The sequence below is a fragment of the Helianthus annuus genome, chromosome 17 (genome assembly GCF_002127325.2).
Source record: "Helianthus annuus cultivar XRQ/B chromosome 17, HanXRQr2.0-SUNRISE, whole genome shotgun sequence".
NCBI classification, from domain to species: domain Eukaryota; kingdom Viridiplantae; phylum Streptophyta; class Magnoliopsida; order Asterales; family Asteraceae; genus Helianthus; species Helianthus annuus.
In genome coordinates, this window is record NC_035449.2 from 4,255,784 (window position 1) to 4,271,188 (window position 15,405).

General features: G+C 38.8%; 2 protein-coding genes across 6 annotated transcripts; one reads left to right on the forward strand and one right to left on the reverse strand.

Annotated features, from left to right (window-relative positions):
- The first annotated feature begins 1,469 nt into the window (after window positions 1-1,469).
- On the forward strand, window positions 1,470-5,291 carry LOC110922421 (probable serine/threonine-protein kinase PBL19). The gene is made up of 4 exons (XM_022166731.2): window positions 1,470-1,943; window positions 2,973-3,230; window positions 3,341-3,463; window positions 4,508-5,291. Exons 1-4 carry the CDS (start codon window positions 1,593-1,595, stop codon window positions 4,868-4,870), a joined length of 1,095 nt encoding a protein of 364 aa, XP_022022423.1. The 5' UTR covers window positions 1,470-1,592; the 3' UTR covers window positions 4,871-5,291.
- Window positions 5,292-6,720: 1,429 nt separating this feature from the next.
- LOC110921686 (beta-amylase 3, chloroplastic) lies at window positions 6,721-15,121 on the reverse strand. Of its 5 annotated transcripts, none has more exons than XR_004886071.1 (5): window positions 14,519-15,121; window positions 9,937-13,761; window positions 9,090-9,300; window positions 8,853-8,963; window positions 6,721-7,780 (listed from the first exon to the last, which is right to left on the reverse strand). XR_004886071.1 is itself a non-coding variant. In XM_022166039.2 (4 exons), the coding sequence occupies exons 1-4, from the start codon at window positions 10,473-10,475 to the stop codon at window positions 6,989-6,991; spliced, it is 1,653 nt and encodes a 550-aa protein (XP_022021731.1). In that variant the 5' UTR covers window positions 10,476-10,507; the 3' UTR covers window positions 6,721-6,988. The 5 variants fall into 5 exon arrangements, 1 of the variants encoding a protein (XP_022021731.1); XR_004886070.1 differs by having other exon boundaries at window positions 14,302-15,121; XR_004886072.1 differs by lacking the exon at window positions 14,519-15,121 and adding an exon at window positions 14,256-14,444.
- Window positions 15,122-15,405: the final 284 nt, after the last annotated feature.

The window sequence follows — 15,405 nt, forward strand, 5'->3', positions numbered from 1 at the left end:
TAATCTTTATATTAAATACCATAATTAAAAAACAAAAAAAATATTATCTAGCTGGAATGATCATTGGCTCACTTATTAAAATAAATTCTTGGATTTCTTTCATGTTGTGACTCCAAACTGCATTTCACGACCACAACACACACCACCACTACGATTTGTTGTGTTCGTGGAGATGGCACGACTGCCGCTCACAATCACGTCTAATGGACCCATGCCTTTTTCATGGGACAATCGGGGGTTTTATTCAAACTTTTAAAGAGCACGACCAACATTTTTACCTAACAATAACAGCAACTTTCTTTTTCATGGGTGCGGATGCCCCCTTCCTTTGGTAATAGGTAAGCCCCTTAACACAGCAAAGATAAGTTAAAGAATGTGGTCCTTAGTAAAATTTGGGATGCTAAAATGGTGGCCTTTTTGCATACATACTAGGATGGCCGCCCATGAGTTTGTTCATGACAATAATATTTAATGCACACAAACAAACAAATATTTTTCTGTAATGATACCAACAATTTTCAAACCATCTCATATTCCCCGTTGAAAATGAAACGAAGGTGGTCTACTTTTTCTATTTATATCGAAATACAATTCTAGAAATGCATGTATAATAATACTAATAAAAAATATTGGATTTAAATAACCTTAACCTTCACCATTTGGCTGATAACAATCTCAACTTACAATTATACCACATCACTTTCAATTTTCAGCTTATTTTTATCTGACACTCCCAAACTAACTGAATCTTAACCCAGTTAGCTGACGTCAAATGTCACATCATTAAATAAGTGACACATCAAATGCCACACCATCAAAAAGCCACGACAGATGCCACGCCACTAAATAAGCGCCACATTAGATGCCACATCAGTAAAAAAAAGGGCCACGCCACTAAACAAGTGTCACATCAGCAAAAAAAAAAAAATAACTGGGTTAGGGTTTAGTTAGTTTGGTAGTGCCAGAAGAAAATAAGTTGAAAGTTGAGAGTAATGTTGTATAATTCGTAAGTTAGAAATGTTATCAGGCTATGCGGTATGGTTATGGCCCTCCCTTGGAGGATGATCCGCCACGTAAGCGCCACGTAGGATGGGTGTGAGGATGAGACAAAGGGGACGAAACTAAGGAAATGGGGGGATGAACCTAATATATATATATATATAAGTTGTATGTATAGGTGTGTGAGAGAGGGGGAGGGCCGTCGGAAACGTCCGCAGGAAGACACAAAGGACGCCGCGGGGGGGGGGGGGGATAGAGAGGGGGCCGGCGCCGTGGGGGACGATCCAAGGCTGATCCCAACACCGTCCAGCCTCATCCAAATGATAAACAATTGGTTATTTAAATCAAAATCCTTAAAAAGAATTTTTACCCAACTAACAAAGTCAACGAACCGTGTCATTCCTGTTGACCACATTATAAAACCGTCAATTTCACGTTAAGACTTTCTAAGCCAACAATATTAAAATATATCACCGGCCACCACCTTATTCACACACTCAACCATCACCCACCACACACCCACACCCACAACATTTAATCCTCTCGACAATTTCTTCAATACTCATAACACTTTCACACTTTTTTCACCTTCAATGATGAAATGCTTCAGCATATTTCATTCAAAACCAGCTAGGGAAAGATGTTCACCGGAAGCAAAAGATAACAACCAACCGAAAAAGCCGAAATCGGCAACCGGGTTAGTCAAGTCAACTGGCCCAGTCTCTTCCCCTAGAAGAATAACTGAAGTGTACAAAGATAAAGATAATAAGTTGAAGAAGTTTTCATTCTCCGAGCTTAGAGATGCTACCACTAATTTCAACAAGCTTTTGAAGATTGGTGAAGGTGGTTTTGGGTGTGTTTATAAAGCAAGGATTAGACTTTGTGAAAGTCAAACTGATCCTCTTGTGGTTGCCATTAAAAGGCTTAATAGACAAAGCATGCAGGTATCTTTTTAATTGTGTATGCGTAGAAACATGTTTAGCTAAATGAGTTGTGTTCGGGTGTAACTGATGGGTTCTTAAAACGCTAATAACGTAATTTACTTAGTGTTTTGATATGCTATAATTTAAAAGAAAAATTGATATAAAATTTTATAGTTTAAACGTAATTATTGTATCTATATCTTTTGGTTTTAAATTTGTAACTTTTGAATATTGATAAAATTTATGGTAAAATGGGTTGTGAGCGTGTTCAACCTTAAAAACTCCGATCATGTACGATCCGTAAGTTAGACATGAGTTTTGGGTGCAAGTCGTGTCACAAACACAACGGTTAAACACTCAATGCGCATGATACAATGTTAGTATGTACTAAACAAATACATGGTAGTATAATCTAATAATCCGCTAACAATAATATACTGGTTTAACTTAAAAATGTGTGTCACGTCAATGTCACGTAAGCATTGGAGCTTTCACTAGGATTATTCCATCAAAAGTGTGTAATGGTTTAACTAAACAAATTAAATGAAGTAAAAAAGTTGGGTGATGTGGAAGAAGGTTATTGGCTCAAATTAAAAAAGGTTTCACTATCTCTCTCATCTTCATACGCGTTATCCTGGTAACCCCCCCCCCACACACACACACACAAGCGTTATCCTGGTAAACCCCCCCCCCCACACACACACACACACAACCCCCTCCGGATTGGTGTCTAGTGCCCTAACGATGTTCGATGCTAGTGGGAATGTGGAATGGTGCTACAAAATGGTCTTGGCAATCCATAGACCACTTTAGCACTTTGCTTTTCAATAATTAAAAGGATAACTTTTGACCTCAAGAAAAAGGTGTTACCCTATGACAATACTATAAGTGTACACAATATAATATTACAATGTGTGTAACTAAAAAGGTACGGGAATTCATTGAAAAATGACATCTTGATGTTAATGCAAGCATTATCAACTTATAACTCTACAAAATCACTTATTTTCATTGTGAATTTGAATTATTTTATGATCTTTTTTTTGTTAGGGGCATAAAGAATGGCAAACAGAACTTCAGTTTCTTGGGGTGGTTGATCATCCTAACCTTGTAAAACTTTTGGGATATTGCTCGGTTGATGGTGAACGGATGCAAAGATTGTTAGTGTATGAGTACATGCCGAACAAAAGCTTAGAAGTTCATCTTTTTAACACAAATTTACCGCCGATCCCATGGAAAACAAGGCTACGGATCCTTCTCGGTGCAGCCGAGGGTTTGGATTATTTGCACCAAGGGATGGAAATCCAGGTATTCACAAATCACAAGAGATTTTGAGAGCATTGTTTCATGTTCACTCTAGAAAGGTTTTTTTATTACTATATTTTGACATTTTGTGATTAATTTTGAATTGTAAAAAGGTCATATTTCGTGATTTCAAGTCGTCAAATGTGTTACTGGATGAGAAGTTTAACCCCAAGCTTTCGGACTTTGGTCTTGCGCGAGAAGGTCCTCAAGGGGACAAAAGTCATGTATCTACAAAGGTAAGTAGTTTGAAACTCTTGTGATTTTTTATATATTTCTCCTTGCTTATTATTATAAGTGAAGACTCAAAACCAGTTGGTCCGACCTGGTCAGAGCAGAGTTTCAGATGACCTAGCAAAAAACCTGCAAGATCATAAGGAAAAAGCACACCCTTAGCCTCGTCACAGGGAGGGGGGCCTCTCTGTGACCAAGCTCGGGCGTGAGAATAAGTATTTGTGAGGGGAGAATAGGTCAGGGAGAGAGAGAGAAGAGTTTAGAGAGAGAAAGTAGTGATTACCCTTTCCTCATCAATAAGTATAAAGAAAAACCATGAAAAAACATTGTTGATGAGAAAACTGAAGAATTAGCCTTTAAATTTTCTCTTTTTAATGATTTCTTCCCATGAAATTTGTCACATCTCCCATAGAAAATTTACGTGTGTGTAGGGGTGCAAACGAGTCGAGCCTTATCGAGCCTGAGCCGAGCTTGAGCCTCAAAACAAAGCTCGTTTGTTTATCGAGCCCGAGTTCGAGCCTCACATATGAAGCTCGTTAGGCTTGTCGAGCCTTATCAAACCTTAGTGTAAACGAGCCGAGCTTATTTAAACTTGTTTATAAGCCGACCTCGAACCTAAAAATAAACTTATTTAGTAAACGAGCCCGAGCTTTACTTATCGAGCTCGCAAGCCTAAAAAGTCTATTATTTATATTATTTTTATTTAATATGCTAATTAATAGATAATAAACGAGTCGAGCCCGAGCCGAGCCCGAGCTTGATAAAATACAAACGAGCCGAGCTCAAGCTTTGAAAACAAAGCTCGAATCGAGTCGAGCTCGAGCCCGAGCTCTTATAAGTTAATCGAGCTCGAGCTCGAGTCTGGCTGAGCTCGGGCTCGGCTCGGCTCGTTTGCACCCCTACGTGTGTGCCAAGCGATTTTAAAATAATATAAACATAATTTCCACGTGCAAATAGCGAGGTAAAAAATACATATTGAAAAGGCATATATAAAAGGCTGATATATGTTGGGAGTCTAAAATAATAACGATTGTTAATAATGTTTACAGCCTGTTGGGACATATGGATATGCTGCCCCGGAATACACAGAAACGGGCCATCTTAGATCAAAGAGCGACGTATGGAGTTTTGGAGTTGTAGTGTTCGAGATTCTAACGGGCAGAAGAGCAGTAGATAGAAGTCTACCAAAAGCCCAACAAAAGCTTACAGAATGGGTGAAAGAATTCCCTGCTGATAGTAGAAACTTTTGGATGATTATGGACAAACGATTAAACAACCAATATTCACTTGATGCTGCCCGAAACATTGCTAAACTGGGTATCAGCTGCCTTTGCAAGAACCCTGATGACCGACCAACAATGAGCCAGGTTGTCGATGGTTTGAGAGACGCGATTGCCAAGTCTGAAACATGATTCATATTTATGTGGTACCTTGTACATCATCTCTTGTGTCATGTGCATTTGAGCTCAATTCACATTCTTGGTTGCACCATATTGAAAGTTGAAACACAAACACTTGGTAGCTATTTGGTCAAAAGTGGCGCAAATGATTCCAGCCCAGCTGGTTGATGCATTGGAAATGATGGGGAAGGACTCAGGTTCGATTTTTGATCCCACCCGAGTTTTCTACTACAGTGCATTTACTCCAGAGGGTTGGCTCTTGTGGAGGGTGCAACTCCTGTCATGTGGCAGGAGGCTGGAAATTTTCTCAGGGACAGCGTAACGCCCCTCTCGACCAGGCGTGGGCCCGGTTAAGATAACATAGTCCTGCTAATGAGTGGTAACGGGCCTGCGTCTTGCGGGTGTGAATTAACCGTCTTGTGAAGTTCACCTGAAAAAAAAAAAAAAAAATGGTCAAAAGTGGCATCCCAAGTGGCCTGACTTATAAGCCAGCCCCCTTGACACTCACATTTAAAATGTTTTTAAAGACCATCCGAGTGGAGACATAGTGGACAATTAAATTCTTTTTACTAACATTTAGCTAAAAAGTAAACGTGTCAAACCATTTTAAGTCATCTTTTACGTATACAAGACTACAAGTATTAAAACTTGATTTTCATTAAAATGGATTCTTGTTTTAGTAATAGTGCTTAGATGGATGTTAGGGAATACTAGCTATACATTTTCCCTTAAATAAAATAGTAGTTTTGTGTGAAGACTGGTTCTTTTAAGTTTCAATTCCATATCTTAATTATGCTAAAATAATATATGTATTTAATCATTTAATTTCTGTTTTCAATAATTAAATTGTGCTTATGAACTTTTAAAAAAGTTGAACATGCACTTGTATTTAATTTTTGTTCTCAACATTTCGGCATAAATTTTATTGAAAAAGAAGTTTTATTCAAAACTATTATTTTTTGCATAGTAAACCATAGCGAGCGTCGATACCATAACGATGCTATGACGAACCAAACCGATACCAACGTGGGTACTGACATCGGTTATAATAGAACCGGTAACGATACTTGTTTTTATGGTTTTTGATTGATGTAAAACATGTGTTGATATCCTTATAGGTGGGTTTTCTATTTCGATTGTTATCTTGAGTGCAAGTACCGTACCAGTATTGTAACGAGCCGAACCGATACTGACCAAAGTCCCGTCGCGTTGCGTTTCTCGAAGGAATCTCACTAGCTAATTAATTTTTCTGGCGATATAAAGCAGTAATTTACATTTGAAGTTCATCCATGATATTTCATTTTCATATATTGCTTCAATATAAAAAGGAATATTACATGAAATTGAGGTGTTACATGACGTGTATATGCGGATCAATCTATGGGAAGGTTAAATTATTGTTCAAACATTGTGTAAATGGACCGGATCAAGACAAATGTGGATCAAGACCTAATAAATTGACAAGCTTATTGATGGATGCTTAAAGCCTTTTGTATTCCTTGACAAATTAGGCATTTCAAGTTATTTTAGTGTTTAAGACATGGTTATGATTAACTATAACAATTGGGTCTTTAATGGGCTTTGTCATGTATAGGTACTTGGTATGACTTTAGCTTATGAAATCCATAGTATATATTTATATTTTCACATCTTACAAATTAGTTGAATTACATTTCTATATCTTATATACAAATTATATTACATTACAAAATATTAAAGATTAAGACAAAAGATGAAGATTTGAATAATTGAAACATATATACGTGTGTGGATAATACTAATCATGTAGTGATAAGTTTTAGAACATCAAAATACAAAAATATGTACATTGACATTAAGTAGGATTAACACAAGCCAAGACATAATGAAACAATACATGACTTCCATTATATAATTCATCATGTATCAAAAAGAATAATAATAGCACAAGTCACCTTTTTAAACACCACAAGAAAACGGGCAATAGAGGCGACGGTTGTCGCCGCTAATAATCCAGATCGTCGCTGCTATTGGTAATAGCGGCGACATATCGTCGCTATTGTAACATCACATACTTACATTTCCTTATACTAAATATCATGTTTGTGACACTATATACTTCACTAATCAATAATCATCCTTTACACATATCTACACCAACACAACCTCCTTATCACCCTTCAAACTTTCCTTCTTCATCTTCTTATCATCAACAAACCGGACATACAAATCCGTCCTCTCCGGCAACCGCACCCGCCCCCCTTCCGACATACTCCTCACAAAGTTCACCAACTCCCGCCAGTTCTCCGCCTCGAACAACCGCTTGTTCATCCTCAAAAACGTGAATGCACACAACCCGTTACCCGAATCCGACCGACTAGTCTCTTGAACTTGCTTATAAGCCGCACCATCATATCTTTCCAATGCATTTTCTCCGGCCAACTCAACTCCGGCAGCTTGGACAGCCATCTTCACCTGCCGGACTAACCCCTCCGGCGAACACTCTGCATGCTGTGGCTGTTCATGGTCTCTCATTTCCATGCACGTGAAGTTTAAAATGGCGTCGTGTTTCGCCAACATTCTGGCGATGGGTAAATACCCATCGGAATTACGTGTGTTGTAATATCCGGCGGTTAACTCGGCTGCGTGTGATCGGGTTTTGTAGTGCCAGTGGATTCCGGCGACTTTGGCTGAGAGTTTAGCTCCGGTTCCGGTGAAAATGGCGTTGGCGGAGTTGAGGATTCGGTCGCCATGTTGTACAAGTTTGCCGGAGTACCATTGCATGAAGAAACGGCCGTATTCAGTGTCCCATGTGCCGTCTCGTTTGAAGAATCCGGTGTCCTCCGGGAACTGGTTGTAGTGGCCGGAATCATGTGGACCGGATTTTCCCCAGTCTTTTTGTCCGGTTGCTTCTGCTGCTGCTTCCAGTGATGCTTTCATATACTGTTAGATGAAAAACACGTTTGATTAGACTTGTGGATTAACTATTGAGGAATTGAGTTTGAGTTTGGGTTCGGCTCATTTCAAGCTCTATTTTGAAAGCTCGAGATTGACTTTGATAATTTCTTATCTATCAAAACATATACTAATCGAAAACGTCCAAAAAAATAAGCATGGGAATGTATTATATTTGACATTTTGACTCGACTCATTTCAAAACAAAATTTACGTCGAAACATACACCAACTGAATATGTCCATAAGAATAAGCACAAAAACGTATTATATTTGACATGACTGGTTTTTGGGAAAAAAAATACGTCAGAACATCCGGCTGTTACTTCAGTGAGGCCGAGGCATCTCGTGTGGAGGCACTACGGTTTCCGGGGGAACGTCGTAACCAAGTCTGACCAACCCAGCGCGGGCACAGTTAAGACAACGTAGTCTGGGCAGATGTTGGCTAGGGCTGCCATTTAGGGGTGTGACATTGGATCACTCAAAATGAAAGTCACCGTTCAAAAATATATAATTATTATTTCTATATGTTTTATGTATTTATTCTCATTAATTTCATCCATTCGTATTCTATCTCTTAGTTTTGTAAATATATCTTATTTTAAAATACCGTTTTCTAATTCCAAAATTTTAACAACTACTAATACAACCTTTGTTCAGCACGCGTATTATGATTTTCTAACCTAAGATTTTTGTATATCAAACAAAGAATTATGTAAATAATAGACTTATTTAAGCTCGTAGTTTGCTTGAGCTTGATAAGTAAGCTCGGACTTGAGAGCTCCTTATTTTTTTAAGTATGGGTTCAGACTCGAGTTTATTTAAGGTCGGCTTCTTTTGAGCTTTTACCAAATCAAGTATGGATTCAGACTCGAGTTTATTTAAGTTCGGCTTTTTTTTTTAGCTTTTACCAAGTCAAACTCTATTAGCTTTGGAAAGAATGCAACTCATGTATACCCTAAGCTTTTACCAAATAATTTCTAAAAGAGGAAACTTAGGGTTAGGATGAAAGCAACATGCATCAATCACTTGTACGGTACAACTAAGGAAAGCACAATTACCTTGTCATAACATTGGAATTCTCCTATTCCAGGAAACCTCCATGTTCCATTACTTTCTGGATAAGATGGATACCTCAGCTCCCCACAAGGACCCAGGCCCACTTGAATTTCCTGAATATTCAAAATATTTTATTTTTATTACTTTAAAGTTCTTTAATTATATCATTTAATACATGAATTAAATCTTCAATATATATTTAGAAAAATAAAAATAACAAAATTAATTTCGTTAATTACCACAATAACGTTTCCCAAATAATTCTTGAATTTTTGTTGGAAACTTCTCATGTAATCGGAATAAACTTGAATGGGTGTTCTTCCCCGAAGCACCGGCAATGAATCGCAACCTAAGGAGATGTACTCGGGGTTTCTCCGGCCCGATCTATCGGTGTACACAACATCCGGGTTTCCGCTGATCTCTTCAAGAACCCATGGTGGTAACGGGATGCTAAAATGTTCAAAACACAATATTAATTATGATCATGTCATAAACTATTACATACTAGTACAATTAATCTTATTAAATAACTTGAAACTTGTTAAGATTTATTTAATAATTACAATAACTAGGTTCTTAAAGTTAAAGTAATGATCTTGGAAAACATTTTCTTTCACGTGTTGTATACCTATTTCTTACACTACTCAACTATTTATTATTAACAAGAGTAAAGTACAAGAATGGTCCTATGGTTTACTAAAATTTTATATTTGGTCTCTAGTTTTTCAAAAGTACACAGATAGTCCTTCTGGTTTGTACTTAGTAACATATTTGGTCCACAACCAACAAATCTAAAGGTTTTAGCATGTCCAAGTTAAGGACTAAATGCGTTACAAATAGCAAACTATAGGGACCATCCATGTACTTTTGGAAAAAGCTAGGGACTACATGCGTTACAAAGTGCAAACTACAGGGACCATCTATGTACTTTTGAAAAAAAAAAAACTAGGGACAAAATCCAAAATTTTGATAAACCACGTAAAGTATATCCGTGTACTTTACTCAATTAACATTAAGAATTTGAAACAAAATATGAATGAAAGAAATATATTATAAGTTACTTAAACTTAATAAATTAAATGATACCTGCAAGAGTCACCAACATTGCCACCACACTGATGAAAAGACATAACAGCTTGAAGCTTTAATCCATGTTTTTGCACCATATTCACAAGCTCAACATAACCTTCCCAATTGTACTTCATAGGTCCATCTTTTTCAACAAGACCCCACCAAACATCAACCATTACACCTTCAACCCCTGCACTTTTCAACGCCATCAAACTCGCATTCATCGCCTTTGGTTTGTTCAAGTGGCCACCTAAAGTCACCGTATCAAGAGGCAGCATCACATAGACCGGGACCCTCGAGTCGTTTTTCGTATGGTGGCTGCTCGATAAGGCGTGAAACTTTTCCTTTTGTTCATCAAACATCCCTTCAAAAGGTGATGTGATATTTTCACGTGTGATATGGGCATCTTGTAACGAGTTTTTCGCTCTCAAACGACGTGGTGTAGGCTTGATATGAGCGAAACAAACGGTGCCGGGGAAATCTTCTAGGGATTTTAGTGTCTTGATATCTTTTGAACTTATAAAAGATGTGGAAGAACGAAGAGTTAAAGCCATTTTTTTTGAAAGAAGAAAATGTGTGGGATTGAATGAAGGGCGTGTAGGTATTTTATAAAGTGAAATATAACAACAGGTATAGAGATAAAAAATGTTTTTGATTACTGAGTTCATGCTTGAATAAACATACATATGCCCAATTTATAGTAAATTGAAAAAAGAATAAAAGGAAAGGCAATGAATGGCTGAGCTGGAATCTTGGCTGTAAAACAGCCGTGATTGGGCTGAAAATCCTCTTCACTTAATCTTTTCATTTCCGACACTCCCCCTCAAGTTGAGTAGTGGGGTCACCAATACTTAACTTGCTCAAGCAGCTACTAAAAGCATTTCCGTTGACGGCCTTTGTAAGAATATCTGCGAGTTGATCTTTTGACGATACATATGGGAGCTCTATGATTCTTTCCTCCAGTTTCTCTTTAATGAAATGTCGGTCTACCTCCACGTGTTTTGTTCGATCATGTTGTACTGGGTTTTCTGAGATTTGTATTGCAGCCGTATTATCACACATAACCTTACTGGGTTCCTTTTGGAAAAAACCAATGTCTTCTAGTAGCTTCCTGATCCAAAGAACTTCGCTTAACCCCCGAGCTATACCTCTAAATTCCGCTTCTGCACTCGACAGAGCAACCACCTTCTGTTTCTTACTTCTCCAGGTAACCAGGTTTCCACCGACCAAGGAGAAGTATCCTGATGTTGACCTTCGATTCCCCTTATCTCCTGCCCAGTCTGCATCAGTGTAGAGCTCAACATTCAGATGTCCATTTGTTTTGAACAACACTCCATGGCCTACGGTCCCCTTGAGATACTTTAAAATTCTCTGAGCAGCTTCCATGTGGGCAACTTGTGGTTGGTGCATGAACTGACTTACTACTCCAACCGCATACGCTATATCAGGACGAGTGTGAGAGAGATAAATTAGCTTGCCCACGAGCCGTTGATACCTTTCTTTGTCCGCAAGCTCCCCATTAAGTTCCATGTGAAGGTTGTGGTTCACCACCATTGGAGTATCTGCGGGTTTACAATCAATCAACCCGGTTTCCGCCAGAAGATCAAGGACATACTTTCTTTGGCAAATGAAGATCCCTCGTTTAGACCTAAGAACTTCAATCCCGAGGAAATACTTGAGATTCCCTAGATCTTTCATTTCAAATTTTGAAAACAGATTCTCTTTCAGTTGTGCTATTTCTTCTACATCATTTCCGGTAATAATCATGTCGTCAACATATATGATCAAGCAAGTTACAAGGCCGTTTCTTCTCTTGAGGAACAAAGTATGATCAGCATTACTTTGGTGATACCCGTATTCTTTCATGGCCAAAGTGAACTTTCCAAACCATGCCCGAGGAGATTGTTTTAGCCCGTATAATGATTTTTTCAACCGACATACTTCCCTTTCTTTAAAACTCCCTGAGAAGCCTGGAGGTGCTTCCATGTAAACCTCTTCTGTTAGGTCTCCATGGAGAAATGCGTTTGTAACATCAAACTGGTGGAGAGGCCACTCCTTATTGGCTGCCACAGAGAAGAGGACTCTGATGGTGTCCATTTTTGCAACTGGAGAGAACGTCTCAGAGTAATCGATCCCATACGTCTGAGTGTAACCCTTGGCAACGAGCCGAGCTTTGTATCTTCCAATGGAACCATCTGGTTTATATTTGATTGAATACACCCACCGACATCCAACAGTTTTCTTTCCTTTAGGAAGAACGCACTTCTCCCACGTGTTGTTTTTCATAAGAGCACGCATCTCCGTTTCCATTGCTTCCTTCCAATTCTTCTTACTCTGGGCTTCCTTCACGGAACTCGGTATTTGTTCGGAGTATAGTGAGGTAACAAATGCTTTCGCACTGTTAGATAAGTTCCCGTCAACCATATTGGCTGTAGGATACCTTGAATTTCTGGTTTCCCTTTCTGGGGAGTACCGTTTCGGAGGAACCCCTCTATTGGTTCTAGGAGGTAAAACGTATGTTCCCGGTGTTGTTCCAGAGCCTCCGTCATGTTGTTCATTAGATTCGATTTCTCCTTGGACTGCGTTGTTTTGCTCAGCAACCTCCACCTGTTCCATTGTCTCGAGACTTTCCTGATTATTAGTGGTATCTGCATTAGATTCAGGCACATTTCCAAGGTTTGGAGAATCACTTACCTCGAACACCAGTCTGGATGATTCTTGGGTGAGACTTTCGACAGGCTTAGTATGTGTGGATGTATGAGATGACTCATCTTCGCTTGCAAATGGAATCAACTTCAACCAACTCAGTGAGTCTTCATGTTCTATCTCCCCCTGACCACTGAGGTGGGACTGATAGTAATATTCTGTTTCAAGAAAGTCGCAGTGGACAGTCGTAATCACACGACGTCGTGATGGGTTATAACATCGGTATCCTTTCTGATTCACCCCATAACCAACAAAGACACATTTTTCGGCACATGGATCAAGTTTGGATCGTTCGGTTTTGGGTATATGGGGAAACACGGTACACCCAAAGACACGAGGTGGTAAGGTAAGAGGTGGGGGTAGTTTGGTGAATGTGGATAAGGTATCTAGGGGAGTTTTTAGGTCAAGGGCTTTGGTTGGTAAACGGTTAAGGAGATACACAGCTGTGTTTATAGCTTCGGGCCAAAAAGATTTAGGGACTTTGGATTCAAGCATAAGGGCTCGGGCCATTTCTACCAAAATGCCATTTTTCCGCTCAACTACACCATTTTGTTCTGGGTGTTTTGGGCAAGTGGTTTGGTGAATCATTCCCTTCTCTTGAATAAATTGTTTCATGGAGGTATTAACGTACTCCCCTCCATTATCAGATCTTAAGATCTGAATGTTGGTTTTAAATTGAGTTTGGACCATGGTGTAAAACAGTTTAAATTTGTCGAAAACTTCAGATTTGTGTTTTAAAAAATATACCCATGTCATCCGGGTACAGTCATCAACAAATAATAGGAAGAAACGAAGATTTTGACCTCCATTCGTTTCAGCTGGACCCCAAACATCAGAATGTATTAGTGAAAAGGGTTCACTGACCCTAGTGTTACTTGGTTTGAAAGGTTTTTTATGGCTTTTGGCTAAGGCACATGTTTCACAGTCTAATTTACTGTTTGACGGGAAAAGTGTAGGGAGTAAAAGATGTAGATACCCGGCAGAAGGATGCCCTAATCTCCTATGCCAAAGCCATGCTTCTCTACTCTTTGTTCCGTGAGCGAGCATCGCAGTCCCTGACTGAGTCACCTCATCCACATAGTATAAGCCATGTCGTTCAGTGCCACGCCCAATTATCTTTCCAGTTCTGATGTCCTGTAAGATACAAAAATGAGGATGCATTAGAACTGTGCAATTGAGTTCCTTTGTAACATGACTTATTGATAACAGTTTGTGTGTTAACGAAGGAACATATAAACAATTTGATAATCTCAGATTGGGAGATATTTCGACAGTTCCTCCTCCCTTTACTAAAGCATTTTCGCCATTTGCAGTCTTGATGTGGGTTCTGTTCGGTTTCTTTGTAGACACGAAGTCCGATGGCTCGTACGTCATCGTATCAGTGGCTCCACAATCAAAAATCCAAGAATTGACTTGATCACCACCTTTATGTGTTGTTAAATAGGCTTCCCCACTTGTTAACGGGTAGTCTTTCAACAACTCATATTTACTGTGATTAATCATTTGCAAAATATATATAAATATATATATTTTAAAAATCTGTCTTTAAACAAGGGACAAAGTTTCCAAAAAAAAAAAGGTGATAAACCCCTTTTTTTTCCTTCCTTCACGTGTCTCTCACACCCCACCTTTTACTTTTTCTTTCTTTTTCAACACAAGTCACCAACTTCTCACCTTATCCACCACAAGACAACAGCAAATCTTGTGAAATCTGTAATCTTTCGAAAAACCCACATCAAATCTTGAAAGATCTGTAATCTTTTGACATACCCACATCAAATCTTATGAAATCTCTTATCTTTTTGAAGAACCTACGTCGATCCTTGAAGGAATATTTTGAATTTTGAGGGCTAAAGTTGAAAAAAAGATGAAAGATGAGAATGGTACTAACAGCAGCGGCGGCGGCGGCAGCGGAGAGAGGCGGAGCCACCGGCTGTCGTTGTCGGATGTGGTGTCTAATTGTTTGAGGAGGTGGGTGAAGAAGAGGAAAGGCTTCACGGATTGTGGGTGAAAGCAGATGGTGAGGAAGAGGGGGTATCGTTTGGTCTGAGGTGCGGTCGGAATCTGCTGTTGGTCGGAGTGGGTCTCCGGCGACCGGAGGTTAGAGAGGAGAAGAGGAGTGTGGGCTTGTACGGTTGTGAAGTGTGGGCTTGTACGGTTGTGAAGCAGATGCAGCGGATGTTTGTTGATTTTTCCGGGGTTTGATTTTGATTTTTGAGTTTTCTGGTTTGAGGTTGGATTGGCTGGGATAGATTGTAGATGATGAGCAAAGTGTTCAGGAATCAGAAACACTGCTCTGATACCATAACAACAGGTATAGAGATAAAAAATGTTTTTGATTACTGAGTTCATGCTTGAATAAACATACATATGCCCAATTTATAGTAAATTGAAAAAAGAATAAAAGGAAAGGCAATGAATGGCTGAGCTGGAATCTTGGCTGTAAAACAGCCGTGATTGGGCTGAAAATCCTCTTCACTTAATCTTTTCATTTCCGACAAAATATGGATAGAAGACAATATGTGTGGGTCCTTGTGGTAGAGAAAAGTGCACAAAATATCAACATTAGTTAGCCTATAATTTCAAGAAACGCGGAAGCATGAAGCCCAAGTATTTAATTTTGTTATAAGTTTTCATTTTATTACAAATTTTACAATTTAATTATATATATATATCATAATTATAACACTAAGTTATAGTAAGTTTTAAACATTTTAGTTTCTAAATTAGTGATTGTTGAAACAATAAACACGAGACCAAAGATAGTAGCTGAGTTGG